This window comes from Triticum dicoccoides, chromosome 1A (genome assembly GCF_002162155.2).
Source record: "Triticum dicoccoides isolate Atlit2015 ecotype Zavitan chromosome 1A, WEW_v2.0, whole genome shotgun sequence".
Classification (NCBI taxonomy): domain Eukaryota; kingdom Viridiplantae; phylum Streptophyta; class Magnoliopsida; order Poales; family Poaceae; genus Triticum; species Triticum dicoccoides.
The window spans coordinates 52,934,409-52,944,968 of record NC_041380.1 but is presented as its reverse complement, the minus strand read 5'-3'; the positions used below and the strand labels follow the sequence as shown (position 1 = coordinate 52,944,968).

Here is a 10,560-nt window from a genome sequence, read left to right as displayed (position 1 = left end):
GGGGGGGATTATATAGTGTGCTAATGCTTGATAGGCTGGTGTGGTGGATCCATAAGTCGTTTTTCTCTAATAATTGATGATCTCACCATCTGCTGTCACTTACCCTGTTTGTCTTGGAAACATCTTAAGTCTGAATTTTGTGTGAATGTTTCTTAATCCTATTGGTACCAGTGTTTAATCATATATATAATTCTCACTTGCTATTATTTACTTTTTTTATATAGGTTTGCCGGTGCATTGCTACGGAAGTGGAGTCTGGAGGCGCCGTTCCTGGAGCTGAAGCACACATGTGGATCTGAACGTCTCTTGTATGTGTTGCTAGAGAATTTTAGAATAAAGATGTTGCTAATGTAATATGGTAAATTTGAGATGAAAATGTATGTATGCATCTCCATACTATGATTAAGATTGTTGTTTCTCATGGGTGGGGTGTTTTCGGCTATTTGCTATGTTAAACTGGCGGCCTCCTAGGACAACCGTTCCATCATAATGACTCTTGAAAAGGCCTCTCTCTCTCCTGCAATTGTAAAAACAGGATCTTAACAGTGGGAGCCTTGAGTGTTATGTTAAACCAATCTTTTGATCGTCGCGCAAACAAGGCAATGCATTTACACTCAGCTACTTTTCATCTTTATCTTTGAATTGACTACTATGCGATTGGTTGGAAGCACCGAGTTCTATGGAATTGCTTCTTTTCCTGTTGTCGTTCCTAAACTTCTTCAAATTTTGTCTTCCTTATATAGTATTAATTTTTACAGGATGTTTAATTGTGAATTGTTGCATATTATCATGGTTGTGAACCAATGATAAATAGATTCCGTAGTTTAATAGCAGTAGTGATTAATAGTCATTATCCACTTACGAATTTTTGTTCCTCTCTGTGAAACAGGGGATTGTATCCTTTTGGGGATTACATTTCTTATACCAACCAGTCACTCACTATTCATGAAATCAAACATTTGTGGAGGAAACATCGCTGTGCTAGGACATATGGTAGAGATCTGAATATCAGAGTGGACATTTTTTTAAATCTAGCTGAGACGAATGTTCCGTGTAGTGACTGGAATGGCTGGAAAGATCCAATTATCTGGTTAGTACTAAAGTTACAGCCTAGAATAAGTTTTATGTTTTACAGTATTTCTCTTGGCATGATCTGCATATATTATTGATAGGAAGAAGTGCAGAAAATAGCAACGGTGATAAGTTTCCTAATTTACTCCAGAGGCACACTAGATGATGAAAATATCTGTGACATCTTGCACTTACACATGGCTTAGGGTTTAGAGAACAAGTTCTATAATGTTAATTTTTTTCCCTTAAGCCTTAGGTGACCACTAACCAGTCATTTCCATTAGTGTGCATTTCTCATGTAACTAATCATTTGCCGTAGTGCATTTATTCTTTCTTGTTTTACACACTAGTGCAGTTGGTTTACTTTCTTTTCTTGAGTCATTAGTTTTCATACAAAAGCTACGTGTAAAAAGCATGCTGAATGGTGCTACTTATTCCCAATTCTAGGTTTGATGGCGCAACAGATGCAGTTGGGATTCAGTTTTTTCTGGAGAATGTTCATCCTAGAATGAAGCTGCTGCATCGGCTCTTTTTCGATTGCCAGACTCATTGTATGCCAGGCCTAATATATTTGGTGAACTTATGCGAGCTATCATATCTACATCCAGCAAAGTCCAAGAAGCAGTTGACTGGGCTTTGAAGGGTGCGAATCCAGATATTGTTTTGCACACGCGCATGATGGCGAATAGGTATGGCACACTATTTGTGGATGCTTGTGTAAATTGAAGTAACTATATAGATTGCCCCATCAGTTCAAGAAGGAAAAGTGCAGTATAGTAGAATATTGACATCATGCAATTTCACCTGCCTACTTATCTCGTTCATCAGTAGTCACTGAAAATGCTTCTTTGTAGCCGAAATTGTTAATGTAACCTAAGATAGCTTTGCATATTTCTTTTATTTCTCTAATATAATCTTCAAACTTAAAGTTTGAATCAGTAATAGTCAATTTCAATATTACTAAATATCTTCCAGTTTCAGAATGTCCACCACATTTATAATGCAGATAATTTGTTAGCAGCAGTTGGTGTTGTACAACATATCAGCCGATCTAAAGAGCTAATCAGTATGAGGCGATAGTTGGCTATAGGCCTATGTTTTAGAACACTGATATCATATGTTTTGAACAGCTAAAGGTTAACTCCTATCATTACTCCAGGCCAGTCCGAGCAAGAAAAGCTGCAGTTCTTTGTATTAAGAGAGCCCTACAGATTAGGAATACCAAGGGTGCACCTCTGGTGGCACTGGTCTCAGACACACCAGCATTTGTGAAGGAGATAAAGTCAGACATCAGTGAGTTTGCAGAGGTTAGCTGCTAGATTGAATTGAATACTACAGGGTGAACTTAGCACCATATTTCAAGCACCATGGAGATTGATGATGCATTTCTGGAAACATTGAAAAGTTAGGTGTTCATTCTGCAATTGTTTTCAGGTACTTTATTTTGATTACAAGTTGTTTGCCAAGACTTCTGCTCTGGAGATAGTTGGAAATGATAAGGTATTATTCACTCTCATCATGTCCTGCCCCCATAACTGTTACTGTTTCCTCTACAGATTTCTGAGTTCTGAAACTTATTGGAATCTTTAGGAGTGATTTTTTATGCTAGATTTGTGTCAAGGATGTTACAGTTGATACCAGGAAATGGAAAAACAAACAAATATAGATATTTCCTAAAGTTGCTATATTAATAATGCACAACCCTATTTTGCTAGTGTGTAGCTACAATTTTGGCAATTTTTTTAATTAAGTTGCTCTGGATTTCTTGTCATCTTGTGCATATTTTATCATGTGCTTCTTGAGGATCTTCTTTCTCTGTTTTGCTCTCTTGTCTATATGTCGTGTTTTCATTTTGAAGCATTCTTCAATACGCATGTGGAATTAAGACAATCCATATGTGTATATACAGTTCTTACAACATCGTAGCAATTCCAGGACAAATTATGAGGTAAAACAAATGACACATGTAGCCCTCTTTTAACCATAGAGAGATTTGCTTATCATATTTTGAACCTGCTGGTACACATTAATGGCACATACATATGTGATTGGTGCTTTTAGGGGAGTTAATTCACCTAGAGTACCTTATATTGTACTCCCTCCGTTCCTAAATATAAGTCTTTGTAGAGATTCCACTATGGACCACATACGGATGTATATAGATGCATTTTAGAGTTAGATTCACTCATTTTGCTCCGTATGTGGTCTATAGTGGAATCTCTCCAAAGACTTATATTTAGGAACGGAGGGAGTAGGACGGAGGGAGTAGCTCATGGATAGAACCGCAAGTACACAATATAATATTTGCTATCTTTTAAAGATATTTACCTGCTTAAAAAACATAGAATGCAATATTCCTTTGCTAATGATAGGATTGGCATATGTGCCTGCAATAGGTGCCTGAGGCAACCTTAAACTGTGGATGCCATGTTAAATGTTCTACTTACATAGTTCAAAACTATCCTGATCATAAAGATAACAGTATGGCACTATTCATTAATGTAAGATTTTGTTTAGTCTAAGAACACAAGTTGTCACTACGTTTGTTTTGATCAATTATAGGCAACTCATGGCATTTGTGGTATTTCTGTGGATACTTTTGCATCTATATCTGGTTTCACATCTTGTTCCCTGAACTCAAGACTTATTTTTTGTGCAAGCCTCTAGATTTTCGTTCAAGAGACTGGGGATCGGCTCCAAGGTGGGTGGCATTTGTTGATTTCTTTATAGCTGCACAGGCCAGATACGCTGTTGTCACTGGAGCACATCATTGTGTGGGGACCACCCATGCACAACTCATTGCAGCATTGGCTGTGGCAAACGTACATGGTACATATGGCTTGTCTTTTAACATGTCGTCGCTTTTTATTTTTGAACTAAAAGATTGTGCTATATATAATATATGTGCCAAGATTCTCAAAGCGAAATACTACCCAAACACTGGTGTTGTAGATGCAACAGCAACCTGGCGCAGCATTCAGTTAGGCGTGGAGACACTAAAACTTGGCACAATATGGCAAGTTGGGGATGGCCATAGTATAAACATGTGTTAGGACCCTTGGGTGCCGTGAGAAATATGTTGATGAAGGTGGACGAGCTGATTGATCCAAGGACCTGCCAATGGGATGTACCACTCCGGAGCCAACCTAGTGGGAAGAGGATCTGCAAGTCATCAGAACAATTCCTGCCCACAGACATTGTTGGATGGCATTTCAACAGGAAGGGTATTTTTTTGTGCTCAGGCAGCCACAGAGAAGCGAGTCAGGGAATCTCAGATTTCTGGACAAAACTGTGGCAAATTGACTGTTTACCGAAAATTAAACAGTTTTTGTGGAGGCTGTCAGGCGTGAGCTGAAGGGAAGAAGAATGAAAATAGATACTATATGCTATATGTGTGGGAGGCTTGACGAAGATCTGTTTTTCAAATGCAAATCAGTAAGACTGGTGTGGAGAGAGTTAAATCTGGTGTGGAGAGAGTTAAATCTGGAAGGAATTCAGAAAAAAAAAAGTAAGACTGGAGTGGAGAGAGAGTTAAATCCGGAAGGAATTCACTGCAAACTCATGGAAGCCGGTTCAGAAATGATCCTCAAACTAAAGAAGAAGGAACAACTTAGAGTGATTATTATGTTATTATTATGGCTCTGGTGGGGGAAGCAGAACAAATGGAGGGAAGAAGGCACAAGACGGACAGCGTCAGAGATTGCATGCCTACATCTCAGCATCTCTGGCTGACCGGTTTCAGAAAACAGATGGCGCGGCGTGTTGTCGGATAGGCGTCAGAAACTGAGATGAAGAAGGCCGCACGCTGGTACGGGGCGGGGTAGAAACGCGTTGTGGCTTCGGTTTTTTGTTTCAAATTTTTTGAACTGGTGTGACGATTCCTTTGGTGGGTTTAGCATTTTTGATTGCATGTGGGGTAGGCTGGCGTGGTTGTTCCTTTCATTTCTATTGGCCGTTGGATTTCTTCTGTGTTGCTGTCGGGTCTGCTGTTTGCGCTGGCCGCTGTTGGTCCATTTGTTGCGTCGCTTTCTGCTGTTCGGCCGTTGTCGGTCCGTTTGTGCTGTCGCTGTCCCAGCTCTTCTCGAGATCTGTCGGGATTAGCGAGCTCGCTAGAAGGATCCCGTCCAATCCAGCGCGACCGTCGCACCGCCGTAGATGACTATAAAAAGTGACTCTTCTCCTAGCCGACGGTCCCTATCTCGCCTCCTCCCGGCCCTCCTCACCTCACCGTCGAGCTCCTGTCTCCCCTCTCGGCGCAGCCCCTCTCCGCATCTCCTCTCCCCATGGCCGAGCTGGTGGCAGTGGAGCCATCGGAGATGGCGTACAGGAAGCGCAACCGACGCGGTGGGGATGGTTACCTCGAGCCACAGAAGCACGATCAAGTGCTGGAGCGGCGGCGGCAGCGTTGTCCCATCCGCCGGCATCCTCTTCCACGCCCCGATCATCGAGGAAGATTGCCACGTCTACCGCAGCTCTTCCCATGGCGGCCCCGAGATCTCGATCAAGTTCTTCCACCTGCGGCGGCTGGAGCTTGAGAGGGAACTTCCAGAGTGAATTAGCCTTGGATTGGAGCATTGCGGGCATCTGATGGCCATGGGACAGGGCGTCGTCTAGATCCAGCCCAGCGAGATGTAGTTCACCTGTAAGCACACACGACTGTAGTAGTAATTTATTAATTCTGATCCATGTCAAGCGCCGAACAAATCCAGTCGGTGTTGAGCGTTCGTGCGATTTCTTCTTGCTTGCCCCGATTTCATGTTTTGATCGGCCGCGCCTCCTCCCTCTGTCCATGTTTCAAAGTAGCTCAGGCGTGGCGTCTGCTCGCTTAATGCTTTAAAGCAGAAGATGAGGATGTGCACCCCGCGCGCCAAGCAATCGCGTATGCCGAATCAGGTGATTTTTCTCGGCCCCTCAAGTTTTCTTCCTCATTCCCCTTCTCCCGTTGTTCCTCCTTCCCTTCCCACGGCCGCTCCCACGGTTGCTCCCCACCTCTTCCATCATGCTTCTTCTCTACCTTCAATAGCGCTTCTCTACCTCTCCCGTGCAGCTCCCCCCTGCCCCTCCTATATCTGCTGCCCACATCCTCCCACGGGCGCTTCTCTCCAACCTTCTCATAGGGCATCTCTCTCTGCCTCTCCCTTTTCTGATGGTTCCTCTTTTACATTTGCCGTAGCATCTCCCCTGTACAGTAGCCTGCTCATTAAAAATCTACAGGTCAGAAATATCTCAAGCCTCAAGTTCCTTCTTGGCTGCACATAATTTGTTTTCTCTTTCCCCTTTTATGTTGTTTTGGAGCTGTAGATGAAGATAAGGTAGCAGATCAGAAAATTTGCCGGTGAAGGTCACAGAATAGATCTTGCTGATTATGTAGTTGCATAAAGAAATTGACTTGACTCACAGTGTGCTACATCATACTAGATATTTGGTTCCATGAACACCTACTTCATTTTATATGAATGAATCAGATTGCCAGTTAGTTTTTACTCACAATTGATTGTTGTTGTTTTGCTGAAGAGTTTGTGACAAAAAAGATAATTGTTACAGCTGAGAGCATAGACAAATCTTATGTTGTAACAGGTTTGGAGTTACGATGAGAATCAAAATGACAAGGCTCAAAAAACTAGATGCTGCCTTCAACTATGTTCCTTTGTCCATCTCCTCAAATACTCTATATCATGTTCCTTTCAGCGGTTACATATTTTTAGTGACAATATGTCAGCGGTCGATCTCATTGGAGTTTTCCTTTGGTGTGTAGTCATCTGTTATAGTGGCCATAAATTAGTACATATAAATTCAATTTATATGAACAAGATTCCTGCTCTATGGCAGTTATGGTTAGTGATATGTAACAGTGAGCTGCCGTATCTTTTTTTCATCCAGTTAGCAAAGCATCATTTTCATTTTTGAGAAGATTTGATGATAGTCCAGTTATAAACTTACTCCAGATTGGACCAATGTTGATAATTCTTATTCTTTTGTTAGATATATGGGTCAATAGATTTTGTGATTTAACTCCCTGATAGTCTAAGTTGCTTCAGTTTTGTACCTAGATCAGATTGTATTAGGCAGCACACTGTACAAGCATTTTCAGATGTACAAGATGGTAGACGTGCATATCATGCGGGTCTCCTCCTCTGCAGTATTGCGCAGCCGTGTCAATTTTGAATTGGCATTAGACTGGACTATAAGATGTTTAATGCCTGCAAACATGTCCTAATTTATTAACAAAGAGAACTCTATATCCTACTACTGTATGTGAAATTCGTGTGTGAAATGAGCTGACAATAGGATTGTCGACTACTCCATAGGTTTGCTGGGCAATTGCCATTCTTTTTTAATGACAGTTCTATATGCCTTGTTGGAGAAGGAAATTTCCCCCTTTGTCGTGTTCTTATGTCAAATATATCGTGTTTATTTTTTTCATAACGATCACATTATATAGATAATTTATAATCCACCAAGTTCTTGCCAGAAAAGACGATGAAAAGATAAACAGAACTTTTCTTTTTGAAATTTACACCTATTTGCAAGGCCCCATATGAATACATTACCGATGCAGTACTGTTATTTTTCGTGATTTTTTTATTACATTTCTTTTGCTCTTTGAGTGAGGAGCTTGAAAAGAATATATCTCAAGCGCACTATATGAGGCTTTAGAAGGAAATACATACGAGACTTCAGGAGGAAGGGAAGACAACAGGCTAAGAAAGACTTTGGTGAGGTGTAGGACTGATTTTTCTCTACTGTTCTATGGTATCCCTTCTATAGTTTGTTCTGCACATGTACCTTGCACTTGGTATAGATCATGATGATATTTTCCATTATATTTTTGTCAATGGAACAACTAGCTAGAAGAAACGGCTTACCATGTTCCCATTTGAGTCTTGTGTGCAAGCCTATATTGTATACTATCTGTCTATATTATAATTAACTAGAAGAAACGGCCAACCATTCTTCTATTTGGAATCTCAAGTACAAGGCCATATTATGAAATGATATAAGCATGTCAGATTCAAGGAAGTTGCTGATCTGGTGTCATGTTACACTATTTATCCTCCCCGAAGTACTAAAAAACAGAAAATAATGCATTTTCCTATAAGTAATCATTTTATTTTTGATTGTACTGCGAAAATGTATGATGTTATCATATATACTATTTCATAGAATGATCACCGTGGTTGCCGTTTGTTATCTTTGCTTAGTATTGCACCACCATTGCTTGATTAACTAAACAATCATGATCTTTACCTATCCTTTTGGTAACTGCAGATCGCCTTACTTTGATCTGGTAAAAGAGGAAGTTGAAAAGAAGTAGGAAGAGTAACAAAAAAATCTCTGCCTTTTTCCTGACGGGTGTGATCTTATCATGTTGGCTTTCTTATATGATGCCAGTCCCGTGTGTTGATACCAGATCGCCACAAAGGATGAGATGCTCCACAGATTTGGAGAGAGTAATGGTTAGTTCCTAGGTTTGTGGTGGAATCGAAAACTGCTTCTGTGTCCGACTTGGTGTAAGCTGGCCGAGTTATCATCTTCTATTTTAATATTTTTTTGCCAAACCGTCAATCTAACCAAATAAAAACATATTAGTGATCCATGTTTGAGGAGAATAATGGACAAATATAGTGAAATGTTTTTACACAATATTTTTCACAATGAAAAATCAACCATCTATGCAATCTGTTTCACCATGACACTAGCACAATTTTAACAAAAAAAAATAGCACATTCTTTATAAAAAATGAATATAATTAGAGGCTGTCAGTCTATCAATCATGTGATGCAGATTAATCAGCCCTTGGTGAACAAGGAAGTAGTACAACAGGGAATTAGATGTTCGGTGCCAATGACTTTGTATGTTTTGTAGTACTTCTGTTCAGTGGCTATGAATTTCTTCAGTTTGTACAAACCTGTAGAGCACTTATCTGTGCACTTGTATATTTAGTGTTGATGAATTTGAGACCCAGTATGTAAAACATGTGTTTTTGTGAGTAGAGAGAGAGAGAGAGAGTACAGTTTCATCAATTTATATTGTTTGACCGATGCAAACTTTACATAGCGTCTGTTATCGATCTAGAATGCATCACGAATAGTGACAATAAATTTATCCTTTTCAGTTTGCTTCTATATATTACTTATCTGTTGAGAATACAACATTATTCTCATAATTTCGTTATTTTAATTTAAAATTTAATGTGTACAACAAAGATGCCACCTACAAACACTAAGTATTAACCGGGCGCTGCGTGACACCGCGCGGGTATAGCTAGTTGTAAACTACGACGGGTATAGCTAGTTGTAAACTACGAACTAATAGATATCGTTTTCTAGACTGCTGAGCCAAGTAGTGTAGTACTAGTGCTTGAACTTGTGTGACTATTTATTTCTTAACACAGGTCTTGCCATTGCCGTCTCTCCGTGTACATGTACGCACGCAGCACCCAGAATGCAGTGGCGATGAGCAACAGCATATCAGACCAGCCAGCATATTAACGATCCATCACACGCCGTACAGTACATGCAGATTTTATTATTGATTATTAGGCGCGCACATGTTTGCTAGTACAGAAAGGTGTAACAACTTCCGGATGCCTGGGCACCATCTATGAACAGTAAATTCAAAAAATAAAATGTTTAAAAAAAATCTGAAACTTTGCAACATTATAGATAGTCAAACTTTATAGGTTCTTGCAAGTTTTCATGTCAAAGTGTCATCTAGAGAAAGGTGTACAAACGAGTTTCAGATTTTAGTGCTAAAAGTGATCGAAACTTCAAGCACTGGAATCTTTTTCGTGTGTAGAGCTCCTCAAATAGTTTTTTGGCATGAAAACTTGCAAGCACTTACATAGTTTGATCATCTTTGATGTTGCAAAGTTTTAGAATTTTTAGATTCTTTTCTATTTTTTTTTACTGTTCATAGAGGGTGCCAAGGCACCCGGGAGCTGGAAAACCACTCTCTTGTTAGTAACCGCTGGCGCTGACGAAATCTCACTACTACTACTACTGAGCCGCCCTGCCTGAGCATGCCGCAGCGTGAATCGGGGCGCAGCAGGATCAGGTAACCCTCATCACCCCAGTCATCTCCATAAGAGTTCTTGAGAATGTAGGAGTTAAAGTCATAACTGACAAGTAAGAGCTCGTGATCGTTCCGACTTCCGCACTGGTTGTCCTTGCCATAGAAGCCACCCTCATCGCTCAAGTCTGTGTTGTTGACACTGACGGCGATGGAGACGACAACAGGGCCAACCGTGACTGGCGAAAGCAGTTGGTACCAGTGGCGGAGCTTGACAAGAATCTATGGGGAGGCCAAAGACACACAAAAAAAATGTAACCAACTACAACATCAATAACCACACATGCACACCTTTAAAAAACCTCATATGAGAAAAACAACAGATTTCTCATCGCAAGAGCAAGAGAAAGGGAGAAGAGTATTTTTTTTCTCTCTCGTTGCAACGCACGATCTCTTTTGCTAGTAGATTACTAATA

The 10,560-nt window shown here is 40.4% G+C and overlaps 1 protein-coding gene and 1 pseudogene across 1 annotated transcript in view; both read left to right on the top strand.

The window, feature by feature from the left end:
- Window positions 1-421, top strand: part of LOC119362712 — a 1,948-nt gene extending 1,527 nt beyond the window's left edge. The window contains exon 2 of the mRNA XM_037627994.1: window positions 225-421. Within this exon, the coding sequence (XP_037483891.1) occupies window positions 225-299 (75 nt within the window). The 3' untranslated portion in view covers window positions 300-421. The remainder of the gene's footprint in view (window positions 1-224) is intronic.
- Window positions 370-4,124, top strand: LOC119351052 (annotated as a pseudogene).
- The last annotated feature ends 6,436 nt before the right edge of the window (window positions 4,125-10,560 follow it).